This window comes from Perca flavescens, chromosome 12 (genome assembly GCF_004354835.1).
Source record: "Perca flavescens isolate YP-PL-M2 chromosome 12, PFLA_1.0, whole genome shotgun sequence".
In the NCBI taxonomy this organism is placed as follows: Eukaryota; Metazoa; Chordata; class Actinopteri; order Perciformes; family Percidae; genus Perca; species Perca flavescens.
This window is the reverse complement of record NC_041342.1, coordinates 24,649,017-24,676,920: the sequence shown is the minus strand read 5'-3', so window position 1 is coordinate 24,676,920 and position 27,904 is coordinate 24,649,017. Positions and strand designations below refer to the sequence as shown.

The following is a 27,904-nucleotide window of genomic DNA, read 5'->3' as shown; positions in this document are numbered from 1 at the left end:
AGGATGTTACACTGCATGTTTTCTGTCATCACAGCTACATTTGACAAAAAGTTAAGTTAACCTGCAGCTGCCCTTTCAACAACTTCTTATCTTGTCTGAAAACAAGCCGGTATTGCTTTATGATTTGCCAACTATCAGATACCACTTACTGTCTAAGTTCAAATATGATCTAACACGAGGTTGAGTTTTACAGTCAGCAGTTGTGCCTGATTATACCAGGATGCAATATACTGTTAGTAAATGAACTGTGTAAAGCTATACAGCTACATAATATCTCATCCGAGTTCTTGTCCTTGTTACAGAGCAGTGGTTCAAAAACGTTCTTTTACATGTGACCACTTAATACAAAGCATATCTATGTGTGACCCCTTGTCACAGAGTGTATGTTTTGTAAGCAGTATCAGTCTGAGAAGTTACACTGTGAAAAGGCAGCATACAGGTTTTCCTTTCATGTAAGAGTGCTGGCAGAGAGGTTTGATAAGTCTGCAGATTGTAAAGTTGTTAAAAGATCAACAGCACTTTCTGTGAGGGATAAGCAAAGTACACTGTCTGCAAAGAATCATCAGTCACAGTGGCATTGGTTTTTATAGTAGCTGTGCTTGAAATAGCAGATTATGGTTATGACACCCTAACATTCAAAACATTGTTTAACTTTATTTATTCAGGGAAGGTTCACTGAGAGGAAGCCTCTCTTTTGCAAGAACGCCCTGATTACATTCACGCAGTTACACATTCACACCTGGAAGCTGCCCAGTACAACCACAGTCTGATCTGCTGGCCACTGAGCAGCTCCACTGGAACGGTTGGGGTTAAGTGCCTTGCTCAAGGGCACCTCAGTGGTGGTAATGAGGGAGGGACAAGCGCTGCTCTTTCACTTTCCCCACCCAGATTTTTTTATCCTGTTGGTCTGGGGATTGAACCTCCCGGTCACAAGGTCGCTTCTCTAACCTTTAGGCCACCACATGTTTTTGTATTTTCCAAGAGTGCTTAAATTCTTCTAATATGACTATTTTGAGAGAAAAAAGTTGATGATGAAATGAATGCTGAGGTAAATTTAACTGGGCTTTAGGCCAAGGCACAATTATATGAAGATGTCACACAGAAAAAAAATGTACAAGAGTGACACCTGACGTATCATAAAACTACCTCTTCTACAAAATGAAATGTCTACTTAAGTGCAGTCTCAGCTTTCCTGGCAGGCATTGGTTAAAGGTCATCCTCCAGGAGCATCTGTAAACTGAAAGTCATCTCCCTGAACATGGCTGATTTTGGAGAAATTCTCCGGAATATAGGAGAGTTTGGATTATTTCAAAAGATCACTCTTTTTGCTCTTTGCTTCCCTAATGTTATCCTGCCTTTTCAGTTTGCCAGTGTATTTTTTATCCAGTCAGATCCGGAGCGACACTGTAACACAGACTGGATCCTTCAGGCCGACTCTAACCTGACCACAGATGATCAGCTGAACCTGACTCTACCCCGGGAGGAGGATGGGACCTTCAGCAGGTGTCAGATGTTTGTCCATGTGGACTGGGACATTGGTGACATCAGGGAGTTTGGACTCAATGAGACCACAGGGTGCCAGAACGGATGGGTGTACTACAACACACTGTATGAAGCCACCATAGTCACTGATGTAAGTGACCGGTCTGTCCCATGGTCATTTATAATACAGATATTAAATAATCTTTATAAAATGCTCCTTCAATAACCATTTGGTTTCATTTTTCTACAGTTTGATCTAGTTTGTAACCAGGCTAATTTGTTGGAAGTGGCACAGACAATGTTGATGGCTGGCATTCTTGTTGGTTGTCTCTTATTTGGACCTTTTGCTGAATCGTAAGTGTCGGCCTACTTGAAATTGTACATAATGCGTTCTTGACCCGGTATCATCTTTATCAATTAAAATCCATTACAAAAGAGAAGGTTATCACTGACCTGAGGGTTTTATTTATTCCAGGTTTGGCCGTAAACGAGCAGCTCAGATTCCAGTCATTGTGATGCTCATATTTACTGTAACAACTGGATTATCTCCAAACTTTTATTTATATTTGGCATCCCAGTTCATTATGGGAATTGGCTACGGAGGTTTTCGACTGAACGGCGTCATATTAGGTACAGTATTCTCCATCATCTCACATGTGAAAACACAATTTTTTTGGCAGAGTTTTTGTTAAGACGTGTTTAACTGTTGATTCATGATGCAAATTCACAAGCTGTTGTCTTCATATGACCACTGTCGGAGATAATTTAGTAACTATTCTATTTACTTTTCACTAGCTCGGTTTATTTTTCTTTATTTAGCTAGTTAGCTAAACTAAAACACTTGTTTTAGCTAACTGAGCAACAACTAACTTTTATCATAAAACTACACTAGGCAGTACAGATAATATTAATCAACCATATAACGTTACTGTACCATAGCCTACTGCTGTAGCATCACTGTAAACTCTTGTAACAATTAAGCCTCTACTAAAGCATTTTAGCCAGCTAACAAAGTTAGCTTAGCACCTTGGCACCATCTCTTCTTTTCATCAAGGACCACAACAATAATAAAAAGTCTTTCAATCAACTAATACGTTTTTTTAATCAACTAGCAATTATATTTCTTGTTTACACTCCATTTCAATAGTTTAACATGAGTTTAACCAAGATAATTTATTTATTTATCTATTCATTTTTTTTTCTTGTTTGTTTTTTTACCTTTAACATTTTATTAGTTTTGGGGCTCCATCATTCTTGGCAGGGGTAGGGATGTTACCTAACAAATTCAAGGTTGGTTAACTGTTTGATTTCCTGTTTCTAGCTACTGAGTGGATTGGGGTGTCCAAAAGATCATGGGGATCATGTGTGACTCAGGTATTTGGTGCAGTTGGACAGTGCGTCCTCGCTGGTGTGATCTACTTCATCAGAGACTGGAGACTAGCTCAACTAATCACAGTAGCTCCACTTGCAGTTGTTGCTGTTTACATATGGTGTGCATGCACTCTTGTTATTGCCCTCTATTGTTTTAAAAGTAAATTATTTATTACTGATTTACTTTCCTTGTTTCTATCAGGTTTATTCCAGAGTCAGCCAGGTGGTTGTTAAGCAAAGGAAGGACAGAAGAGGCTAAACAGCTGATTACCAAAGTGGCAGCCATCAACAAACGCACTGTTCCAGAGTCTCTGCTGGACAAGGTTATTACCCTTTACAAAAGAAATCTTTATTTGCCTTTGTATCAAGACTTAAATGAAATATTACATATACCAGCAATTTATGATGAAAATATTATATTACATAATATTTCTACAATGTAATGAAGTGTCTGTCTCTGAACTGTATCAGAGAGCTCTTGACTCAAGAATCCTTTTGCAAGGCTGTTGGATGACATGATTTGCTAACAGACACAAATGTTAGCATGATATTGTGTCCGCCCCCTGTGCATTGCAGATTGTTGATAAAGAAACTGAGAAAAAGGGAGGCATAATAATCCTTTTGCAATCATCTGTGCTTAGGAAGTATTTCTTTACCATAATATTGGCATGGTAAGTTACATTTTACGATACACATAACAACGCTACTGAGCCTGTAAATGATGCATTGTGATGCATATGACAATTCGTATTTCAAATGATTTAATAATTGTTTCCTTTTTGAAATCTTCAGGTTCTCCTTGAATGTTACCTACTACTGCCTTTCATTCAATGTGGGAAATTTTGGCTTGGACATCTTCCTGACGCAGCTCATGTTTGGTCTGACTGAACTACCAGCTCATATACTTTGCATCTGGCTGTTAGAGGCACTGGGGAGGAAAGTGTCACTGATGTCAACTCTTCTGATTGGGGGATTGTTGTGCATCTTAATCCTAGCTGTTCCTCAAGGTAAAGCACTCCAGATAGTGTGTCTTTGATTTTTGTCTGTTTTTAGATTAGCTTGCCATCAAATTTTGACCAGATATTCGTGGTTCCCAGAAGATGTATCCTAATGTACTGATGTCCTAACTTTTTCTTTAGCTCCACCAACCGGCTGACATTCTTGATTCAGAGTAAAATCTCAACAATATTGGATGGATTGCCTCATTCAACAAGTCACTAGCATGGTTGCTTGTTCTACACTATAGTTTTTCATTTATCTGACATTGTGTAACTATCTTCAAGGTAACGCCGTGGCTGTTACCACGTTAGCAACCTCAGGACGTTTTTTCATGAACTGGGCAGGATCCATATGCAATGTGTATGTTCAGGAGCTGTTCCCAACATCTTTTCGGTAAGCCCTCCATCTGAGTCACTCCATCTCATTGTAGTGAATGATACATTTATAAGTGCTTGTTCATAAGAATGATATATACAAAATTACAATTACAAAGTGATATAGCACTTGCCTCTGATTGGTTGTGACACCACTAAAGGATGACAGTATTTTTACTCTTGGCTTGCCTGCTATTTGTTTAGTTGGCTTTAAGAGTAAACTGCCCAGCCAGGGTTAAATATTTGGTGACTGTTTTGGCCTTTTGGGACCCATGCTCTTTTCTGTGTACATGCTGCCCTTGGGGTCCATTTAAAAAAAAAAAAACATAACATTTTGTTCGATTGTTTTGCAGATGATGTACAAATCTATTTTCCTGTAAAAAAACAAAGATAAGAACACACTTCAGCCTTTGCTTAACTGCCTGAAAGAGCTAAAAATATGGTTGGACCAGAATTTTCTCTGTCTCAATGACAATAAGACTGAAATTGTTGTGTTTGGTTGTGCTTAACATTTTAGTGCCTGTGTAGATGCTCTTGGTACTTTAGGTTCCCATAGTCGTCCTTTTACCAAGAATCTGGGTGTGATTTTTGACAGTGCTTTTAAATTTGACAAATAGATTAGTTCTGTTATTAAAACCAGTTTCTTCCAGTTGAGACTTTTGGCTAAGGTCAAGCCCTACCTGACTTCGAAAGAGTCATACATACATTTATTATGTCTCGATTAGACTACTGTAACTCTTTATATGTTGAATTGGATCAGTCATCCCTTCGTCGGTTACAGTTAGTCCAGAACGCAGCAGCTTGACTTTTAACCGGGACCAAAAAACGTGACCACATTACACCAGTTTTGGCCACGTTCCACTGGCTTCCTGTCTGTTTCAGGATTGATTTTAAAATTGTATTGCTTGTTTTTAAGATTTTAAATGGGTTGTCGCCTTCTTATTTACCGGAGCTTTTACATGTCCACAAACCTGTCAAAGCACTGAGGTCTTCCAATCAGATGCTCCTCGATGTGCCGAGATCCAGGTTAAAAAATAAAGGTGACCGAGCCTTTGCAGTGGCTGCTCCAAACCTCTGGAATATTTTACCTATTCATATAAGAACATCTTGGACCGTTGAAACATTCAAGTCCTTGCTTAAGACCCACTACTATTTGTTGGCTTTCAATTCAAGTTGAGCTTTGACACCTTGTCCTTTTCTTTTTCTACTGTTGGTTATTTTGTATTGTGTATTGTTTGTGTATATTATCAGTTTGGGTTTTGAACTGGACTGAACTGACCTTAAGGGAAGTGACAAATAATTAAATGTATATGTTATTATATAAATGTATGATGATTATATTTATTATATTTGCTTGACTGTTTAAAACTGTAGTGTGTAGTTTCTGCCGCCCCCATGAGGAATTATTATTATTAGTCAGTTAATGTTAGGCAGGTTTCTAACCAAGAGAAATGCACTGGGGCAAAACAATCATTGTTGGACAATTGTATGTACTTACCACAAGATACAATGTAACTTATTTAAACTATTAAGAAGGCTTTATGGGATTTTATTTTAGTTTAGTATGATGCATGTTTTCACTGAGTTAAAAAAGGTTTCTAAGTCCATGATGAAATTCTTTATGGTAAAAGAGCATGTCTAAGCTCTGTATGTCTCTGTTTTCAGACAAACAGCCTCTGGTTTGGGCTCCATTGCAAGCAGAGCTGGAGGCTTGCTGTCCCCGTTGCTCAACATGTTGGCCGTGTACCACTGGTCCCTACCCACCATCGTTTTCAGCAGCCTTTCACTGATCAGTGGAGCTCTCAGCTTCCTGCTTCCTGAGACCAGGAGAAAAGAGCTTCCTGATTCAACAGTTGAGGCTGAGGGCAACAGGTAAGCAAGCTGCAAGCCGAGAGCGTCTCCTGATGACATATTCATCAAGGCCCTGGCCCTACAGTCTGTCCTTGTTAGTGAAGTGTGCTGTATAACTGCATGTATGAATTAGATAAGTCTGTTTTGTAAAGCTATTTATTGTGTATGCTTTAGTAGTTAAGCAGGAAAAACTTTATTTTAATAAATCCGGTAATTAGTATCAAGGCACAGCATTTATAGTCTGTTTAAATGAAAAGGGGCAAATTACAAATAGTGTAAACATTTTGTGGAAATGAAACTTGTCCTTCAAGATTTTTATTTTAGGTCAGTTTGAACTGTTTATCAGCATCTCCAGATTAGAATTTAGCTACTTTAAAATAATCTTAAAGGGACACTTTGCCAATTTTAAACCAGCTCTATGTCATGTCTGTGTGGGCAGTGTGTTTAAATGAACGGTGTTTGGCTTCCCACCATGGCACCAGTGCTCAAAGATTTAAATCAGCAAAATATCTCTTAAGTACTGCTCATCATTAAATATTAAAACATGAAGCATATTCCATTTGGGATCAAGATTAATGACACAACACTTATTTCTGTAGTTTTGACAAAAAGGCTTAGAAATACGAAATACATCACAGAAAATGTAACAAAATGCCCCACAACTTAACTAACACACTCGTCTGTGTATTCCTTTCTCCAACAGAAATAAGACAACCCTGAAGAATCAACGTGAATCAAACAAGCCTGCACAAAGCAAATCTACCAAACTGTAGTCCCAATACTTACAGTATATTACTTAACACTCCATTGGTGTTGTTGTGCCACCCTCAGGCCAAATGTCAGCACACAAGATATCTCAAAATCTAATCAGCTGATAGCTCTGGAAGTTACCGAAAACATTCATGCTCAGAGATACACCCTTTTAATATGAATGACACGTTGGCTTACCTCTTGGCATCGCTCAGGACAAACTATATTTTCAGTCAATCAGTCAGTTTTTACCTTAAACTAATACAGTAGCATGGTAGCCTACTTCAATTAGTAACTGTTTTCTGAGATCTACTTTCTACTGAAATATGATTGCCGTCGCACTCAATAAAAACTCTTCACAGTGTGATCTGTGGATTTTTCAAAACGAAAGGCACATTGTGGGAAAATAAGCCTGCTGTAAATCATATTATTTTTTTTATCCTTTTGGGAGGCTCAAACCAAATACAATTAACCTCCCTTGTATTGGGATGATGGCGGAAGTCTCAGCAGTGGAAATCTGAAATTTCTGCAAATAAAATGGAAACTATCTGCAATGAGGTAAATGGTTAAATGTGTTTTTTGATAACCAAACTTGAATTAACATGGATAACCCTTTATTAAAGCAGTAAAGTACAACAGTCCATTTTAAAGGACAACAACCAAGAGATGCTCACAAGTCTCTGAGCTAGAGTCCAAGTCAAGCTAAACATGTCTGCTAACCTATCAGGGCGCATTTTCAAATGCCTGATTTTATCCAATTCAATTAGATGTGTTTGAGCCTGAATCCTTTATCTTGATACCACACATTTTGCATTCAGCACTTCTTATGTTTAAGTTTTTAAAGCCAAAGCTTATGATGATTGGCACAGCAGCTGCCGGTGCAGTCTACACACTTGTTGTTCCCTCTCATGCGCGCAGCAGATACGTTACGTGTTACGTAGGAAGGTTATAGGTTGCACAGGGAGGGGAATAACATTCAGCTCATCAGACGTTTTCTAAAAATAAAGATTGTTCACGAGTCCCGCATCTCGAGTCCGAGTCGAGTCTGAAGTTTTTTGAGGACAAGTCTCAAGTCAAGTCTCAAGTCACTGTGTGCGCGACTTCAGTGCGACTCGAGTCCAAGTCTCAAACTCAAGTCCCCATCTCTGCAACAACCTGAAATATTTGAGATAACACCACCTCCTGGTCTGTTGACATAACTAAACAAGTAAAGTCAAAGTGCTTTCAATTATGCTTCATATTTTATTAATTTGTATGGAACCAAGTGTAATACTGAAGACAAAGTGCAACAGAGCTGATTTGAATCTTGTAGTTCATCTGAAGGTAAAAGTCTGAAGATCATTGTTAACTATCTCATACTATAAATGGGGAAACTAGAATTCTAAAAGCAGGATTTGAAACGATTCTATTTAACATGAAAACAAAAGTGCTTCTTCTGCCTTCATTAGGCTACATGGTAATCACTATAGGGAATGGAGTGGATTGGAGGGAAGCAGATGGCTGGCCGAGGCAGAGGCCTGAGGGTCGATGGCGGATGGCAGACCAGGCATGATGGGTGGACGAGGGTGAGCAACGTGGACAGGTTGATGTTGCACGAGACAGGCAGACGACCCTGGGACACAGAAGAAATTAGTGGAAAATAACATGAAGGATTGTTCTCAGAAAATGCTAAACTACAGAGGGCTTAAGCGAGTGACTCCCACGGTAACCAAGACAATTACCTTGCAACGAATGGGAAAGAGCTGGGGTTGATATGTCAGAAAGGTGATGAGCCGATTGCAGGCAGGTGTCTGGCAGGCAGGGCCCAGGTGAGTGGCAGGACGGGAACGGGACACACACAAAGAGAGGCAAACCAGGGACATGAAAGACACAAGAGGAGAGGGAAACACAAGGGAGAAAATGGCACTGCAAGTACCACAGTATTATTAAAGCTGATACACATATTACTACTAGGCTACTTGTAAAACGTACCATCTTGAATTGGTAGAGAGTGCACTCAAGGTAAAATACGTACTTACTTATTCCATTAATTATGGCATTCTATCCCTCATTCATGTAATTTCCTTATTGTAAAGTACTTTGTCCTGCATTTCTTTTATGAAAAGGTGCTATAAAATGAAAGTTGTTCCACTAGTTTCAGCCTCAAGAGTTCAGTAGATATGAAACCTTGGCTTGAACATCACTCAAATAAGTGCAGAATGTGAGATCATCATCATCATCATCATCATCATCATCATCATCATCATCATCATCATCATCATCATCATCATCATAACATAACTAATTAACATAATCACTTTAAAACTGTGCACTCCTGACCTCTAGTGGCTGAAGTCAGTGTAACGTGCGTTCGTGTCACACATCTAATACATGTTTTAACTGCATTCAGTTGATATACTGACATAATCAATTTAAGAATCCACTTGGTGAAACATTGGAAAATGAACACAGTAGAAAGTCTTCAAAAACCAGATGGAATGGAATATTGTCAGTAAACCCTGAAGACCTTGTCATGAAGTCATAACTGGCACTGAAGCCACATGTCTAAAACTCTAGCTACGGTCTGCATTACCAACAGTTACCTGAGCTAAACAGTTCTCATCTCCTGCAAAACTCATTCCAAGCAACACAACTCTTCACACATGTCTCAAAACAGGCTCAGTGCAGCCAGACACTATGAACAATCCTCATCTAGATAACTAGTCAAAACACTAGCATCAAACACCAATACAGAACATACTAACTTTTCATCTTTACAGTTTGTATGATTTAAGTGACTTTACACTTTTCTGTCCTTTTTTATTTTATAAAAGGTTTTGAGGTAAACAAGCATGAATGGTTTGCTTACCTACAGTATATATATATATATATATATATATATATATATATATATATATATATATATATATATATATATATATATATATATATATATATATATATTTTGTCTGTAGTCATTTACATAATTACTGGAAATGTTACAAACTAAAGGTACGTAATGGTTCAGAAGTTTTACAACTTTTTTTTCATGAACCTACATGATCTATAAATACAAATGACTGTGGTGTTCCCATTGCTTCCACCTCCATTACTTTGTGAAAAACAAAAAAAAAAGTGTGCAGTTTTACTATCGTAAAGAAAGTGTTTTTCACATTTTCACAACTGTGTATGTAACCTCAGACATCTTAACTGGACATATTGGTATCTTTGCTTTTTTTACCTGTTCACTGTTTCTCTCAAACGGTACAATGCATAACTGTTTCATTTCTTTTTTTCCAAAAAAAGGCTTTATGAGCTTTCCCTATATGCTGTATATACAGTATGTGTTCACTAACAAGTCTAAAACAAGAAACCAATTTCAATCAGCAGTGTTTGATAGGCACCTACCTGAAATCTTTGAGTGTGTGGTTAACAGTTTTGACAGCAGTGTGTTAATTTGAACAAACTGCTGTAGATCAACAGTCCACAGTTGTGCCCGTTGTGGTTAAAGTCATGGGATAAGTGTGTAGAGTTTGAAAACGGTGTTCAAGCAATGAAAAACAAACTAGAGTTTGGTCCACATGAACTGCTGTTGTGCAGACTGTAAAGTTGTGGACATGTGGCTCCAGTTGTTCCCACTGTCTTTAGCAATAGAAAAAAAACTTTTATTTGATACCTAAATATTTTGTAAAGTCTAGATTAACTGAAATGTCTTGTTCACATTGTTGTTTTATGATTTGTTTTAAAAAAAAAAATTCTAGAGTCACTGAGTGTGAATACTTACCGTTATTTTTCTTTCATTAGATACTTTTTCAAAAAAAGTGAAGAAGGTATCAAATAGTTAAAAGCCTTACATTACTTGTCTACATACTAAGAAGGAATAAAGTATTTATACTACAAACTATAAAGACATTTAAGATTTAAAGCTTATCTACAAACTAAAGAGGAAAGATATTTGGGTGTACTACAACACAATGTATGAGGCCACCATAGTCACTGATGTAAGTAATGAGTAACAAGTGGACATTTGTTATTATCAGCCACAACAGCGACGCTAGTAGGCTATTGTTTTTACCCTGTGAGTCTGTGTGTGTCATCATGGCAAAATGTGATCCTGGGAGACATCTACTGCAGTAGTACTTCACCAGGTGATACTGTATGTCTGTCACCGTGATAGGGTCACAACCAGTCATAATACAGTCATAAAGTTGGTGGTGTGTGTGTGTGTGTGTGTGTGTGTGTGTGTGTGTGTGTGTGTGTGTGTGTGTGTGTGTGTGTGTGTGTGTGTGTGTGTGTGTGTGTGTGTGTGTGTGTGTGTGTGTGAGTGTGTCATGGCTTACAGTATACAGATCAATTATAAGATCACTTCCTTAACACTTCACGGTCAGCAGATGTACTTATATGTAACAGCTTAGCTTGTAAAATCTTGCTAAATGTAACATACCTACCATCAGAAAATGCTGTGATTGGTCCATTGGCTTTGACACCACAAACAAACCGCACCAGAGTGAACTGGGCATACACATCAGGGTTCATTTTAACTGAACCAAACAGGTGTGAAGGCACCATGTCAAACTATTGCTTTTAGAGCCTCCTAAAATAAAGGGTTGCCCTGGACTTTAGTATTAACTATGTAATACAATGTCATAGTCACATTTAGTTCAACTTAAAGGGGTCATCAAACAAAAGTACCACAGTGCTCAAGGGTGTAATTTTATTATCGATTAATCATTATTAATAATGAAACAATACATTCAGAACTCAGCATTTTCATATCAGAATATTTACAGTTGTATTGTCAAAATTTCATATTTCATAGTCACATTACACCTAGTTATTACTCTTGAGTCTTTAATTTCATTAACTATTTATTCATGAAAACTCACTTTAAAATATACAGTTATTCAGCAAACATCCTTTGCCTCTCTTAATGTGAACGTATGAAAGAAAATCTAATTATATCATGTCATAAAATTGATTTTGCATCTTTAATGTAAACAGTAACACACACTGGATTTACCACACAAACTTGAAATTAGATTTATGTTACAGTGTGTTTGATGCAGATTTCTGAATAAAATGCAATAGTGAAAGAAAGCAACATTAGTTGTGTTTTTAACTCAATAAATGTGAAGTGGTAATCATATCCATGCACTTAAAAAGTGCTTTTAAAAAAACGTCTTAATATGATATCATTGTACATTCCAAGTTGTTGTATTCAATCACTTAAACACAGTCCTGCTTTTACCCAAGCAAATCATCCATCCAGCTACTCTTTGTGACAGCGTTTTCTGCTGACTGCTCAGTGCTGTTGTTGTCAGACACTAAAAGACTATCCACAAATACATTTACATCACTTGGCTCAGACACTGGCAGCAGCTGTGGTTCTGATGCAAATATGTCATCAGCAAAAAAATCTGCCTGAGCTGAAGGAGCGGCTGTAGAAGATGTATTTGAACCAAGGAAATCATTCAATGAGCTAGAAGTAGCTGGGGTGGATGGCAGCACTTTAAACACATCACTATCTCCGAAGATGTCATCAGGAATGGCAGACAGTTGGTTTGAGGAAGCGTCTGCTCCTCCTTGATGAGGCACATTAACAGTAGGTGGCTGAGTGAACAGAACGTTGTTTAAGCCGAATATGTCGAGGTCTGCACCCTGCTCTCCTGTCTGGCTGTTTGCACCGAAAGGACTTGAGGTTTGATCCTCATCTTGGTTAACGGGTGCTGAATCAGGGACAATAAGCTGATCTGTCAGGCCAAGCATCACGTCATTCTCAGTCGATATTGGTGGAGAGTCAAGCAGGCTAAAAGTATCAGTGAGAGCAGCTTCAGTCTCACTGAAAGAAGATGAAAATGTATCACTGGGGCTGTTCACAATAATGTCTGCATCAAAAAGATTAGAGGAATCTCGGTTGAGATCAAGAAGCTCTCCGCTGCATACGTCTCTTCCTCCTGCGTCTGATGCATCAAGCAGCTCATTTGGCTGAACAGATTCATCAGTATTTCTCTGAATGGTCAATGGGTCAACAGGGGCTGAAATGACACTGTCCCCAAAAATATCCTCATTAAATGGAGCCCTCAAAACTTCTTCACCGCTTTTCTCAGCTATTAAATGATTGGTCGACTCCTCAGATGCTTGATTCACTGATTGCACAGTAATGGGAAGATCTTTAGAGTCGGCTTTTTCAGGATCAGTTACAGACAGGCCATTGCTTTGTGAATGTAATTCTTGATCATCAGTTTGTTCTGGAGCTGTTAGGTCATCTTGTGTTTCAGTTGTCATGAGCAGGTTGGACGGCTCTGTGGGTTTGCTTACAGCCACACTTGTGTTGTCACTCTCCATTGTGTTGGGCTCAGCAGAATGGGACTTCTCCTCTATGAGCTCCAAAGCCTCTTGTTCCTGAGGTGGGACTTGAGACTTGTCACCCTCCTTTTGCATCTCTTTTGTAACGGCCTCCTTTACCTCCTCTGTCTTTTTGTCATCATCATGTGTTTTGTCATTTTGTTCATCTTGCGGAGCTGATTTTGTGATGTCCTCAGCCTTCTCCGAGGATGACTGAAACAGTCTTCCTAAGAGTCCACCACTAGGTTTGACATCTGCCTTTTTGGCATCTTTTGGTTCAACCTTGTTTGTTTTGTCATTTCCACCTGATGTGAAGAGCTTTGACAAAGGACTTTTTCCTTTGGACCATGATCCCAGTTTAACTTTTGCCTTCTCAGCCTGCTTTGCAGAACCCTTCAAAGAATTTGCCCTCGCAACAGGCTTCTTCTGACTTGCCGGTATGCCACTTTCTTGGTCATCTGCTGTCTTATCAAATTGATTTTTATTTCTCTCAAGACTGGGCTCTTCTTCTGCCATATGTCCTGCAGGACTGTGTGGAGTACTTGGTCTTTCTGATTCACACCGGTTGACAGAGTTTCTTGGAATGACTTGGCATATCTCAGATGGCTCTTGGTGTTTCACAACATCCTGAGTTGAATTAAAAGTTTCAGTGAAACTCTGAGTATCAAGTGATTCCTCAACTTTGTCCACGACTCCATTCAGAACATTGATATCAGTCTCTGGGACCTCTCGACTGCTCTCCATATTAACATCAGGCTCTTGGTTTGACGTACTGCTTGTTTCTCCACGGCTTTTATATTCAGGTATTTCAAGATTCACCACACTTTCACTCTGTTCTTCTTTGCTTAACTCAAATGACAAGTGATCAAAGTTATTTTTGTCACTGACATCTTTTATATCCTTGGATTTATTAACTTTGCTCTGTTCCGTTTGGTCTGAAAGCTGCATACTCTGCTCTTCACCTTTGGCCTCTGTGGTCACTTGAGAGGACAGATCACACTGAGCTACATCAACATGTGGAGCAAACCGCACATACTTCCTAGCTTTATTTGGATAAGCATCCAGCCTGTTAGATGTTGGATTGTAGTTTGTTTTTGAGGTGGGAGCCACATTTTTCTTTCCGGTTTTCTGGTCTGTGACAGTAAGACCTTTTTCTAAGGAGGGCAAAGAAAAGCTAAGCACTGTCGGGGAGATGTTGTCTTTGGTTGGTTCACTCCTGCGTTTTGTTTCCTCTGAGGACAACTTGTCAGATGAGTTATAAGCTGTTGTCTGAGACTGTTTCTTGACCCCTAAAACAAAGGAGCTTGACAACGTCTTCACTTTATCTTTCATTTCTCCACCACGGTTGATCTTTAATTGGTTGTTGTCACTTTTGTAATGCTCTGAAGTAGAAGATGCCTTCCCAATGTCAGATATTTTATTTTTCACATATGTTCGCTGTGCTGGATTAACCCCAGGACTCTTCTTCTCTGGTGGCCAGCTCATTTTTAGTTTGCCCTTAACATCAGCACCACTGTTATGTCCTAACTCTCTTGCAGATGACTTTTTAACAAGCACACCAGCAGAGGACTCTCTGGAGCCATTAGACGTGTTTATGTTGCTTTTTGTCAGTTTGGGCGCAGCATCTGGCTCATTTATGCCTTTCTTTTTCTGAAGCCAGCGGTCCTTATGTTGCTTGTGGCCAAATCCCTCATCATAATTTCCTGATCTTTTAAAAAGCTGTTGGTAGTGAGAAATGCAGTAGAACTCTCCATAAAGAGATGAATAGTTGTGGATGCTGCAATGAAGTGAAACAAAGTCTTTTGTAATATAAAACAATAAATGAAAATCAGATTTTGTTTAATTTGTCATATGATTTGTTATTTGTGCTAGATCAGCTGTAAATGAATCACTGCATTGGAGATTAATAATAATCATAATGTCATTTCTAAAAAAAAATAAAAGTTAGCCAATTATGATTTAAATTTTCAATCTAGTTATTTGTAGTATTGATTAGGTTGAAAATCCTTTTTTACAGCTGTTAAGTAATTTTATCATACATGTGCAAAATATCTTACCTGAGCTTCTTCTTACAGTGTTTACAGCAGAAACAGTTGTTGTGCAGGATAAGTTTATTGGCCACCATTTTTTCCATTGGATAGACAGGTGTCAAACAGGCGGAACACATATCTTTGGCAGGTGACCCGAACTATGATGATAAAACAAATTCAGGTCAAGGTATTTTATGTTAAACATTTCATCTCATTTGGCCTTTATGTCCTATTTGTATTTATTTATTTGTATTGGATTGATTTATTATAGTTTAAGGCATATTTTTCTCTTTTGATGGGGGCTGTTTCCAGTATTTGAGCTAAGCTACGCTAACCGTGTCCTGGACCTACTGGACTAGAGTACTGGATGTGCCATTATAGTAACACTTATTTGTCAGTTGAGATTTAAAACTTCAAATTCAGTCAAGTATCCAGAATTGGGCTAGTGTGTCGTGATATAAACACACAATAGCAGCTATCATTGGGTGAACGATTTTAAGAATATTTATTTTGCTACCTTAAGGAATGGTTTGACATGGACCTGGAGTCTTGTTGCCTGGCAACTCTTCCCAGCCATTAAGTAGTCCAGCACATATCCCCCCGTAAAAAGAAAAATTGTGGTTTTAAAAAAACAAGATGTAACATGCTAATTAGTGAGCTTTAGAGGTGAGGTTAAACTGTTAAAAACTATTCCTTTATACAAGCTTACTTTTCTCTGTTCATTTAGAAAATATGTATAAGGAGGTGAACCTTTTGTAAATTCTGTGACTGTGAGCTAAACCGCCTGTATTACAGCATCAATGTTTATTGATGTTGCTATAACTTTTGAATATTTAATTCACTTTAGGTTTTAAAAGTTATGGAATAATAATGTGGGACCAGTACAAAGAATGACAATCACATCTTTTATTTATTTGACAATTTACACAACAAATCATACAGTATCACCTGTATGCTTAGCTTTAATACAAGAACACATGTGGTTATGTGGTTACAGTATAAAATCAACATTTTCATGATTTCATAAGATCAATTTTACGACTAACAAAACCTTTTCATAAAAACATGTTATAAATACACAAATGGAATAACTGCTTTCCTAATATTAAAGAAGTGGGGAAACGCACTGCTTGTCTTGTTTAGTGCTTTTCATTTGGTTGGCTAAATGTTACAAACACCGTCCCTTCCTTGTTGGTGTTGCTCAACACTTTATCTTCAAAAGTGCGACCAGATCTTCGAATTAATGGGGATGTCATGACTTCGTATCTGGCTGGACTCCCGACAACTTCAAACAGTGCTGATGATTTACTGTCAGACTGTTTGGTGACAACTGTTGAAGTCACAGAAGAAACAAATACATTGCCAAAGCCATCGGTCTCTTCGTATGTTTCACTAACAGTCTTTGTGCCAACTATTCCTGCTGGTTGCTCTGGAACAGTTTTCACTTCGAGCACGCTGACCTTGCGTTGTGCAGGACTGAGACCATTCTTTGAGGGTTCAGCAGCAGCAGACTCCTGTCCCGAATCACTTTTTGCATCATGGCAACTTTGAGAATTCCCCTCCGTTTTTGGTTTAAATGTTGACATGGGTGACTTTGGTTGTTCGGCAGGCTTTCTAGCAGCTGAGTGAATGGAGATGAATGACGGGGAAGACTGGGAAGAGGACTGTCTGATGAGTGGCTTGTTGGAGACTTGTCTGCGCACTTCCTGTTTAGAAGGACTTGAATCTAAAACTGTTTGCATATTCACACCAGACACCTCTTTGATTTGACCTGACTTGGCCTTGCTGGACACAATACTTATTTTCCTGATGTTGTTGGTGGGTTGAAGGTTTTGCTCAGATTTCAAAGATTCATCAAATAGTCCTGACAACCCTGCAATGTCAGCCTCAGATTTCAGATTGGAGACGGAGTACAGAGCCTTTTTAATTGCCTCTTCGATGTCAAGAAGTTTTGCCAATGTTTGTTCCTTCAGATTCATTATTTCCTTGCTTGCCTTTTCCAGATCTTCAAATGCAGTCTCAACTGAGGAAACGCTTTCTAGATCATCGTCCTGTGTCTCTACCTCAACTTTCTTTTCCTCTGTTTTACTTTGCTTTGCATTTCCACTTGGTGTACCCATCCAAGCAGGGACAGTCTCGTATAACGTCTTAAAGGAGCTAACGTCTGCACTGCTGGTCTCTCCCTCTATCTCTTGCACTTGAGAAAGGATTCCTTTAAGTTCCTCTCGTTTCTTCAAATTTTCAAAAATTTCCATGGCCGCTTTCACATTTCCCTTCATGATCTCCTCCTTGTGGACAGAAAGCCTCTGTCGTCTTTCATCATCTGTCTCCTTTACTTTCTTCTCTCTTAAAACAACTTTATCCTGGAGTTTGGGTTGCTTTTCATTGAGGTCATTTTGCTGTACATGGCATCTCTTGGTCTTTGATGTTTGCTGTGCGTCATTAGTGTTGTCTTCTTCCTTGGGAGGTGATTTGTGTTGTTGAGCAGTAGTTTTCTTGGTTTGTTTATGGTCACTACCATTATCATTTATCACTTTTACCTTCTTAGACAACAAAGGACAACCCTCACTTTCCTTTCTTTCAAAGTTCTGTAGAGCAGCCTGCAAGCTCAGGCTCATTTCATGTTTACCATCTTCTGCATAATTCTGCATGCACATTTGTATCTCCTCAGCTGCATTGATTTTCTGTATTACATTTCTCTCCATTTCAACGTCAGTGCTGTTCAACATCATTACTGGGCAGTTCGATTTGCTCTCTGTAAGTGTTTTCTTTTTCTCCTTAGTTTCCTGAGCCTTTAAGTGCGATGGTAGACGTTCACTTGTTTGATTTGAGTCTTGGGATGTTTCAGTACAGTTTTGGTGGGATGTTTCATGTAAGGTCTCTTTAATGATTATGTCATGTGTTGTGGTCTCTTGTTGTTTACCTGGAGAGGGCCTAGGAAACGGTTGGCTTTGTTTGGGGGGAATCACTGTGCTTTTTATGTTGTCTTTAATGGTGCAAGCGACTTCAGGTGCAGCTAAAATATTCTGTTTTTTTACAACTACTGATTTCGTCCATTTTGGCTTTGGCGGCAAAGCTGGCTTCTGCTCCTTTGGTTTCTCGCTTGTCTTTTGGGGAAGTGGAGGTGGAGTTACACTCACAGAGCTGGATGATTTAGAGTTTCCATTTGCTACAGGGTTGGGTGTTGTAATGGATGGTTGTCCTTCACACGTTACTGAAATTGAAGGAGACAATTTTGTGTCAGATGGAGGCATAGACACCACAACACACTGCTTGTGAACAGTCTTGCTCCTCCCTGAACAAGCCTTCCCTGAATTCCTGTATATCATTGCAGCTTTATAGTCTCCTTTGGATACATTCACGCTAGACTTCTCAAGAGACTGCAAAGCCAATTGGACATTACCTCTTACAATATCTTCTTTATCTAGGAGCTTCTGCTCTGTTGATGAACTCTGCAGAGACTTAATAGCTGCCCTCACATCTCCTCTGGTAACTTCTTCTGTCTCATCTTCAGTTGTCTGACCATTACACTCACAGCTTACAAAAGGTGGCAGTGATTCTGGTGCACAATTACTGACTATAACTGCACTTTGTTGACAAGCCTCAAAGAAAACATGGCTTTCCTTATCTTTATCTGCATCACTGACCTTTGGATAAGTCTTGATTTGCTGGCATCTGGAGGAAGACGAACATGTAGATTGCATCACTGTGGAGGAGCTTTCCTCTTGTGCTGTGACATTCAGGTTGTATATTTTTCCAGGGACAATGACTTCACGCTCCACTTGCAGGCTTTGCTGCTTAGCCATTTCAAGGGACTTTTTAGCCGCTTTCACATCTCCGGATATAATGACCTCTTTTTGTGCTTGGCTTCCTTCTATTTCAGGACCTGACAAGTTCATGTCATAGATAGTTCCAGGTGTAATGATCTCCCGCTCCACACACATGCTCTGTTGCTTTGCGCGTTCTAATGACTGTAGTGTTGCCTTGATGTCCCCTGCCACTATTTCCTCTTTTTCCACCATGACAGGTTGCTTTACTGCAAGTTGTTGCTTTGCTGATAAGATATCCCCAGGGATTATTTCTTCCTTTGGAGCGCAGTTTTCAACACCAAGAGAGTACTCAGACGAAAAAACTTTTTTGGTGTTCTTTACATCCCCTGGTAAAACATCAGAAATGGTTCGCTCTACCTGCTCTTTTTGCTGACAGAGACTTCTCTTTGCTTCCTTCACATCGCCCTGAACTATTTCAATGTGCTCCTCAGCCAGAAGGCGGTGATCAACTTCATCTCCTGTTGCCTCAGTATGAAGACTTTTTAGATAGTGCAGATCTCCTTTCTCAATGCAACTTTTGTAGAGATTCACATTTCCCTTTTCATTTTCATCCACTCTACATGACGCTGCAGTCCTCTGACTATTGGCAGTAGCTAACAGATTTCCAATCGTAGACTTTATGTCTCCCTTCTCTATAACGTGACTCTCGGTTTTGGTTTCAGAATTGCAGATGAGTGAATAAACTGACATCTCTGCTTGCCCCCCTGCAGTCTCTTGCATTATGATTCCTTTTTTCAAATCATTATCTTGGACAAGCAATTCATTGATCATCTGGGCAATGTTTTGCATTCTTTGATCCCTCTCGAGGTTGACAGTTGTGGCTGTCTGGTAGACTGGAAGTTCTACTACTGTGGTATTCACGTTACCCTTCTCCACTTCTCTAAGTAGACTAACTTGGGGCTTTAGGGTTGGTTTGAGTAAGAGTTGTATCATGATGTTCCTGATGTTTCCCCCAACAACCTCTTCATTCTGGATTTGCACACTATTGCTTTCAAGCAGATATTTTGCCATGTTAACATTTCTATTCTCATTTGCTTCTATTATGATGCCGCTTGAGTGAACAAAAGTCATATGGTAAAGATAGGACAGGGTGTCAGCTACACTGTTGGCAGCAATTTTGTCCAGCGGAGTGGTTTCAAAGAGCCAGGTAGTGCACTTCACATCAGATTTAGGTATTTCCTCCTCAGCACCTTGCACTGAGGTATCCTCAGGCTCCTTGATCTTGTCCAGGGGCTGTGATTCAAAAAGCCAAGTGCAGCGTTTCACATCTCCTTTCTGGCTGTCTTCTCTATGGACCGTTTTTACAAGACCTTGTTCCTGAGGTTCCCCTTTCAGACTGTCAATAGTTTGATTCTCAAAGAGCCAGGTAGAGGTCCTGACATCACCATGCTGGACATCAGTGACACTAACCATTCGCATGAACTTCTGGGATGATTGATCAGATTCAAATATCTGTTTATTGAGTTGCACATTAGTGCTTCCCAAGTCTTCAAGGATCCTGACAGAGGTCTCATCTCGGCTGGTAAGGGAGTCCAAAGGTTGTGTCTCAAACTTCCATCTGGCTGATTTGACATCTCCTTTCTTGACATCTTCTTGGGTAACAGCTCGGATCACGTAAACTTCATTCTCTGCCTTGATGGCGTCAAGGGGTTTTGTCTCAAACATCCACCTTGCTCCTCTTACATCGCCAGTCATTACTTCCTCTTTTTTCACAGTTGTAACTTCATGAAACTGGCCCTCTTTGTCTCTGATGGCGTACAGCGGCAGGGACTCAAACATCATGGTGCTCGACTTGACGTCAACATTGCTCACAGGCTGTTCCACAGAGTCTGACCTTTGTTCAAGGGGTTGGTTGTGGATTTTGTCCAGTGTGGAGGTTTCAAATATAAACTTTTTGTTGTGTACATCACCACTCTCTGCACCACTGACTCTTTGAATGTTTGCATCCTCATTGTCCTTATTGATCTGGTTCATGGGACAGTTTTCAAACATCCAAGTAAATTTGTGTACGGAACCTTTTTCGAGGTGTTTGTCTTGGTTCTGTTCATCAGATGGCACCATTTCTGATCCTATTGCATCAAGGGACTGGGATTCAAAAAGTTCTTTGACTCGTGAGACATCTCCAGACTGAAAGTTGACCTGGCTGACACATCTCACATCGTGTTCAGAATTTGCCTCCTTTCTTATTCTATCCAAGGTTTCTGTTTCAAAAACATGTCTGACTGTTTGAACACCAACCTCCGATTTGACAGAATCCTGAATGGTGTTGCAAAGCTTCAAATTGTACTCTTCGCCATCTTTGATGCTGTCTAGAGGCTGCGATTCAAAAAGCCAAGTAATGGACTTGACATTGGTATTGTCAATGGCTTCTTTATCATTTACTTTTTCTGATTTGTCATACAAAATGTCCATTGGTTGTGTCTCAAATAACCATTTACAGTTCTTGACATCACCTTTACAATGCTCCTCTTCAACAGAAGCATCTTGCTCTGTTTGGTTGAACTTGGAATGTATCCCATCTATTGTCTGGGTTTCAAAAAGCCATTTTGCCATCTTGACATCGCCCATCGTATCCTCCTGTCTGGTAATGCCTTTGATTACCTCAACATTTTCTTTTCCCTCTGCAAGTTTGTCTAAAGGCTTGGTCTCAAACATCCACTTATAGTTTTGGACCTTCCCCTTGATGAATTCTTCTCGGCTGACAGTTGTAACCGTATGGAGGTTTCCAGAGCTGTCCTTTATTGCATATAAAGGAGTTGTCTCAAACATTGCTTTGTTACCTTTTACATTTCCTGCTGCAATAGATTTTTCCTCCTCAATAATCTCTTCATCAGAATGAGCAATTTTGCTCAGAGGAATTGTTTCAAAAAGATGTTTGAATCCCTTAACATCGCCCTTTTCAATCGCTTGTTCCTTGAATGAGGTGTTCTTTTGAATACTGCAGCTCTCAAATATTTGTTTTTTGCCTTTTACTTCTCCTTGTTCGTCAGCTGAAAGGGTAACTTTCTTCAAACGCCCAACTTCATAGCTATCACTAAGGGTCTCCATGGGTTGGGTTTCAAACAGCCACAGAGAAGTCTTGACATCTCCTGCAATAATGTCTTCCTTTTCCAAAGGCTTTTCTGCAGAGTCTCCTTTTAGTGTTGCCAAGGGCTGCATCTCAAAGAGCTTCCTCTTGTTCACGACATCGGCCTCTTCTGCACATTCAACCACCGTTCCTTCAAACTTGTCCACACCCACGACCTCTTGTATTGTTTCAAATGACTGAGTTTCAAACATCCACCTCTTCTGGTCAACTCCTCCTCTGTGCCCCTCTTCCAGAGATATACCCCGAATTATTTTCACACCATCAGTTCCCTTATTATTCAGGTCCAAAGGCTGGGTTTCAAAAAGCCAACGGGCAGTACTGATGTTGCTGCTGTTGATCTCCTCCCTGCAGATGGATTTAATCTCATGTATATTGCCACTGTTGTCACTGATAGCACAGCAAGGTTGTGTCTGAAATAGTTTTACAGTCTTCTGAACATCTCCTTTCTGCTCTTGAAGCTCAGATCTCAGTTTGAGGAAGCTATGTCCTTCTATGGAGTTGCAGCGTCCCAAGTCACTCAATGGTTTAGACTCAAAAAGCAGCCGAGCCCCTGTCACATTTCCTGGCTGGATGGGTTCTTTCAGCACTGCTTCGACCAATTCACCCTCTTCTCTCTTTGATTTATTTAGAGAATCTAAGGGCTGGGACTCAAACAGCCATGTTGATGTTCTCACATCCCCTTTGACAGAAGTCTGTCTTTTAGCAGACATTTGTTGGGCGCTGTCAAAGTGCTCAAACATTGAGGAGGTGCCTCTGACGTTTCCACCTTTTAACTCCTCATCATCCAGCAGCTTCTTGGTTGCATGAGGATCCCCAATATTGTCCAGAGTCCAATTCTCAAAGATCCACCTCATAGACTGCACTTCACACTGATAAGCTGCGTCCGCTGCCTGAGAGTTTTCTGACTGTACTGCCTTAAATATCTCATCGTCCACGGCGTCATCGAGACTTGCCCTTAGGTCTGGGTGGATGTGTTTAAAGAGCCTCTTTAGCTCACTCTTCTGCCGTTGCTGGTACAGCGTGGAAAAGGTTTCTTTCGATGGAGGCAGGGGGAGGCTACTTAATGCTGAAGGCCCTTCATAGTCGAGGGGTCTAGGTGGTACAGGAGGAGGTGGGGGGAGAGACAGGTCGTCTTCATCATGAGATGATTGTGAAACTGTGATTTTCCTGGCTGCTTCAGCCATCTTTAAATAAAAGACAGACGGGATTAAAATGGTCAGATTTCAGTAGTATAAAACAATATTAGTTATGGCGTGCAAATATTAGAATGGCATGCATTTTAGCAAGTTAAGCATATTTACCTTTGTCTATGCTCGCTTGATGTTTTTCACAGCAAACCATCCTCTGTCACACCAGGGTTAACAAAACACTTCATAGCTATTAGTAAGCAGACATCACACAGACACCTAATCTACTGTATACTGTAAGTGAACTAAGTTACATTAATTACTAAATGTCTGCCTTTGTAAATATTGTAGATATTATTTTGGCCACTAAATGCTTCACTTTGTTCACTAGCTGGTTGCTAATTGTGTCTGTTTAGTGCTGGGCAGGTAAACAGTCGGTTATTAGATCTTTTTTGTTAGAATCATCTGCCTGCTGCAGCTGAAAACACGTGTGACTGAACCAAAAAAAGCCAAACCATTGTTAATATAGAATTTTGATTATATTATAACAGCTTTAAAGTGCTCATATTATGCTCATTTTCAGGTTCATAATTGTATTTAGAGGTTATATCAGGTTTAATTTTCAAAAAACACCATATTTTTGTTGTACTACACATTGCTGCAGCTCCTCTTTTCACCCTGTGTGTTGAGCTCTCTGTTTTAGCTACAGAGTGAGGCATTGCACTTCTGTTCCATCTTTTTTGGGAGGCGCACATTCGCAATAGCTAGGTAAGGACTACTAGCCAGTCAGAAGCAGAGTATGAGGGCATGCCACGCTAGCAGGTAGGTGAACATTATAATGTGTGTTACAAAGTGACCCACGTTCGTCAAAGAAGTAATAGAGCTGTTTGGAGCAGTTTGTGAACAGTGTTTTCTGTTGTTTTTCACTTTGTAAACCTATAACGTGCACAAAAAAAAGATATAACACAATAAAGGAAAGGGAAGAAGCCAAAAAGCATAATATGAGCACTTTAAGTTTTACTTTCAGACTACATTGTTCATCTGTCAGTATGACAGACAGTAATACTAATGTTGGTCTTTGACTCAACAAAAGTGAGTCAAAACCCCTGATCCTCTCCTGTTGTTGGCACTGCACAGTAGCCTGACATTGACATTACACCTGAAACCCATTACTAATCATTGTCTGTTGATTATAATGCTGAGGCCATAGGAAACAACTATGGTACTGAACATAAGGGTGTGTTCTGAAGGTCTTTTATCTAACTGTTAATGTCATTATATGTTACTAATTTATTATGTTGCTTCTTGAGTTCTTAATTGTGGGTCAAAGGTTAACTGGGTCTTTAGTCATACAAGCTAAATAAGAGTAACACAGTTACACAGCACACAAACTAACAGCACCCACATACTGTAGTAAAGGATGCAAAGTGAACTATACAGTACCTTACTGTTTTTCACTCTTGATCCAGGAGTACTGGCAAATTCCTGTTAAACGGACAAATAAAATGTGATTTAGATCAGTTTGAAACATGAGTAAGTTGCATTATTTTCTGTAAAAGTATATATTATCACTGTGCTGCACATGTGCTATACATTTAAAGTATGCATTTGATGTATTGTAAAATGTTGAGTTGCTCCCATTGAAGCAGAGCATTGTGGTCATTCCCATAAAAGCCCTTGACCACAGTGTGTGGGAAGGAATGAAAGGCATTTCAGGAACTCACTGGCTGTGTTGAGCCTCCTGTGGAGTCGATAGCTGCTGCTCTTGTCAGATAGAGAGCTGATCTGTCTCTCACTGAGGAGGAAATAGATATCCTGTCTCTGCTTTGTCTTGTTGGCGTGCCCCCCTTAGTCAGTGATGGACTATATTTGTCATCTGCAATAGAAAAAAAAAATGAATCCAATATATCTACCAACAATATTTATATTTTTTATATAGTTTGTTCACTAAGATAACAATAACTGAAGTAAAAAAAAATAAAACTTGGATGGTATCTCTTTTGCTAGTTTAGATTTATTGACACACACTTGTAAAAGTAGGACTCAGATGTATCCCAGAATAAGTGTGGTGTGTGTCTAGTGCCAGCAACATGTTTCCTGATAACACTGGGTATATATTTATCTATTATCACTGCCGCAGCTCCCTGTTAAGTTGTGGAAACTATTCCATCTGCAACACAAGGCATCCTTACGGGGATTTTGAGTAGCTTGGGGCACTTATTATTTAAATGAAAATGATTTTTTGTGCTAAAGACAAACATTGTAACAAACAGTTGAGTTTACAAAGGCTTTGATCGCAGTACCTGACAAGACAAATAGGCCCACACAGCCTGCCTACTGCCTGAGACTATCACCAAACATGCCAACATGCATGCCATGGACAGACCATGACGCACAAGAAGAAGATAAAAAACAGCAACTGCTAGCTCAGCTGGAGTGACACAGATTGTTTGCACATTGTTTGTGTGAGCTCTCTGCCATCAAACCATCAACACCTGACCAAAGGAATGCGCCTGGCTGACCCCATGAAAAACATGGAAATGATCTCAACTTGGTGTGCGTTAGTTCACCTGGTTGTTTCACTCCGCAATAATAACGTCTTTGATTGATTGAAAAAAGCAAATGTCCTCAGTATATTAGCAGAAAAACAGTTGATTAGTTTGAGTAAAGAATGTGTTAAATTCAGAAAGTATTTCAACAACAACAGCACTGTGAACAATATGGCCAGAGGTCAACAGCCCAGAGTGCTGCACAGGCCATCCAGCTGTAACTAATGGCCACATTTGAACACACCTCCCCTTTTCAAACACTAATCCCTCGCGGGACAAAACGATGGACCAGCAAGCTGGCGCCTCTCACGAGTCCGGACTTAAACTATTTTCATAGATGGGTGAGCAGACAGAATGAGGCAACTGAGTGCCGTGCGTGTCCCGCCCTTACACTTCCAACTGAGGGGGTCAACTTCACCACTTATCATCGCTGTACACTCACAAACACACTCACTGTCTCAATAGCTTGTAAAATACGGATATGTGAACTCCAGTTGTTACCAAATCAAAAATGACTCAAAGCTTCGTTGACGTTTGATACCTTTCTCTGTGATTCCCACTCTTTCAAAGCAATTTCTTCTGACATCTCTTTGATCTGGGTTCATTCTCCAGGAATGAAGAGGAGCTATTAGCGGCACAGTAATGTGGGGGCGTTTTGGGCCGCTAGCAGCTGTACAAATGATGCTGAAATGCAGTTGGTATTTGTTCTACACTACCACCACCTTCACCACCGTCAGCTGTCGGCGATTGCAGCCACATTCACAGACTGTAATGAAAACCAGCATGCCAAAAGGCTGCTCATTCTGGCCCCAAACAGCACATCACACCACTGTGTGTTACAACAGGCAATACAAGTTATTCTCCTTATTACTTTTATGAGATAAGTGCTGCTTCTCATTTCATAATTCATCATCACTCCTGTGATGATAGAAAGAAGAAAAGCTAATGACTGAGTGATCCTGTTGTCTGACCTCCCATTCCAAACATTTCAAAGGATAAAGGGCTGAAAATTGATAGCCACTTAAGACTTAATGAAGATGCCAGCAATGTAGTCACAACACTTCAATTGATGACCTCTGATATCATTCGTGAAGCCATAAATAAGAGCAAGATGACATTCAGATCATCAAAGCTTCTATTCTTTTTTTTTTTTCGATCAAAGTCTGTGATTTAACAATTTATTCTATCCTTTTAATTAATCTGGGAAAAAGTGTTTGTTTTCTCAGTGACTTATCATCGATATATATAAAATATAATATTAAACTTTGCTTTAACTTAATATTTTGAACATTGTTCCACTGAAATAAACACAAAGAACATTCACCGCTGACTCCACGTCTTACAGATCAATCACATCAGACAGAGTAAAGAAGCAATATAGATTTAAGTAGCTTTCTCAGCCATTATTATGATGTATTTTTTCTTTTTACTTTTGCTACACATTTGCCTCAGTTTCCTCCATTTCAATAAAGTTAATGCTCATGATACTCACTAAAATACCATCCAGCGTCGTTCTCTGTCACTTCCCTGTGTATCTCCACTGTGCTGGATAACTGACTCTTATGGCCCCTGTGATGTGTCTCTTCTGTCAGTGCTCCTCTCAGCTCCTCGGTTCACTGTGACTGAACTCTTTTTAGTCCTGTGGCCTCGGTGACAGCTGATTTTTATCAGATCCCACTTCCCCAGTTGAAGACTTTGGCTATTTTGGGAGGGTGAGCTGGCGGCTGCTGCTACTCGGCTGAGTCAATCACCTCTGTTAGTCACTGAGGGACTGGGGCACCCTAACACCTCCCATTCCCATAGCTACATTGTCACCCACTATAACGGGGACTGGGTGGGACCTGCAGTATGTGTGTCAGTGGTTGTATTGGTGGGACATGATACAAAAAGACAAACTGAAGTTTGTATTTTGCTACACCGATAGTTGACTATTTCATTTTAGAATTGTCACATTTATTCTACTAGATTGTGCCAGTAGACTCTAGCAGTCTTTCCCAAACCTTTTCACGCAAAGGACCCCTAAACTGACACCAATTACACCACAGACCCCAATTTGAAGATTTTGTCCCAGGGCGCCCCATCTGATAGGATTTATGCTTTTAGATGTTTTATTACATTACAAGCTCATA

At 39.7% G+C, this 27,904-nt stretch overlaps 3 protein-coding genes across 3 annotated transcripts; 1 reads left to right on the top strand and 2 right to left on the bottom strand.

Annotated features, from left to right (window-relative positions):
- Positions 1 to 1,759: 1,759 nt before the first annotated feature.
- Positions 1,760 to 7,315, top strand: LOC114565795 (solute carrier family 22 member 13). Its single transcript, XM_028594046.1, has 9 exons — positions 1,760 to 1,836; positions 1,958 to 2,112; positions 2,804 to 2,972; positions 3,056 to 3,176; positions 3,430 to 3,524; positions 3,646 to 3,860; positions 4,137 to 4,245; positions 5,892 to 6,098; positions 6,781 to 7,315. Exons 1-9 carry the CDS (start codon positions 1,781 to 1,783, stop codon positions 6,848 to 6,850), a joined length of 1,197 nt encoding a protein of 398 aa, XP_028449847.1. The 5' UTR covers positions 1,760 to 1,780; the 3' UTR covers positions 6,851 to 7,315.
- Positions 7,316 to 11,435: 4,120 nt separating this feature from the next.
- Positions 11,436 to 15,378, bottom strand: LOC114565543 (ankyrin repeat domain-containing protein 36B-like). The gene is made up of 2 exons (XM_028593651.1): positions 15,209 to 15,378; positions 11,436 to 14,928 (listed from the first exon to the last, which is right to left on the bottom strand). Exons 1-2 carry the CDS (start codon positions 15,316 to 15,318, stop codon positions 12,051 to 12,053), a joined length of 2,988 nt encoding a protein of 995 aa, XP_028449452.1. The 5' UTR covers positions 15,319 to 15,378; the 3' UTR covers positions 11,436 to 12,050.
- A 694-nt stretch (positions 15,379 to 16,072) lies between these two features.
- Positions 16,073 to 27,512, bottom strand: xirp1 (xin actin binding repeat containing 1). The gene is made up of 5 exons (XM_028593581.1): positions 27,268 to 27,512; positions 24,951 to 25,102; positions 24,670 to 24,711; positions 18,760 to 23,283; positions 16,073 to 18,699 (listed from the first exon to the last, which is right to left on the bottom strand). Exons 4-5 carry the CDS (start codon positions 23,281 to 23,283, stop codon positions 16,321 to 16,323), a joined length of 6,903 nt encoding a protein of 2,300 aa, XP_028449382.1. The 5' UTR covers positions 24,670 to 24,711; positions 24,951 to 25,102; positions 27,268 to 27,512; the 3' UTR covers positions 16,073 to 16,320.
- Between the last annotated feature and the right edge of the window lie 392 nt (positions 27,513 to 27,904).

What these genes read in the sequence shown, in the direction of transcription:
- xirp1 (XM_028593581.1), bottom strand. Translation starts at nt 23,283, where the DNA reads ATGGCTGAAGCAGCCAGGAAAATCACAGTTTCACAATCATCTCATGAT. An exon ending in GTCAACAAAGTGCAGTTATA is followed by an intron (nt 18,700 to 18,759) that starts GTCAGTAATTGT and finishes TGTAATGGTCAG; the next exon opens with ACAACTGAAGATGAGACAGA.
- LOC114565795 (XM_028594046.1), top strand. Translation starts at nt 1,781, where the DNA reads ATGTTGATGGCTGGCATTCTTGTTGGTTGTCTCTTATTTGGACCTTTT. An exon ending in TTTGGACCTTTTGCTGAATC is followed by an intron (nt 1,837 to 1,957) that starts GTAAGTGTCGGC and finishes TATTTATTCCAG; the next exon opens with GTTTGGCCGTAAACGAGCAG. An exon ending in GTTGAGGCTGAGGGCAACAG is followed by an intron (nt 6,099 to 6,780) that starts GTAAGCAAGCTG and finishes TTTCTCCAACAG; the next exon opens with AAATAAGACAACCCTGAAGA.
- LOC114565543 (XM_028593651.1), bottom strand. Translation starts at nt 15,318, where the DNA reads ATGTGTTCCGCCTGTTTGACACCTGTCTATCCAATGGAAAAAATGGTG. An exon ending in CACTGTAAGAAGAAGCTCAG is followed by an intron (nt 14,929 to 15,208) that starts GTAAGATATTTT and finishes ACTTCATTGCAG; the next exon opens with CATCCACAACTATTCATCTC.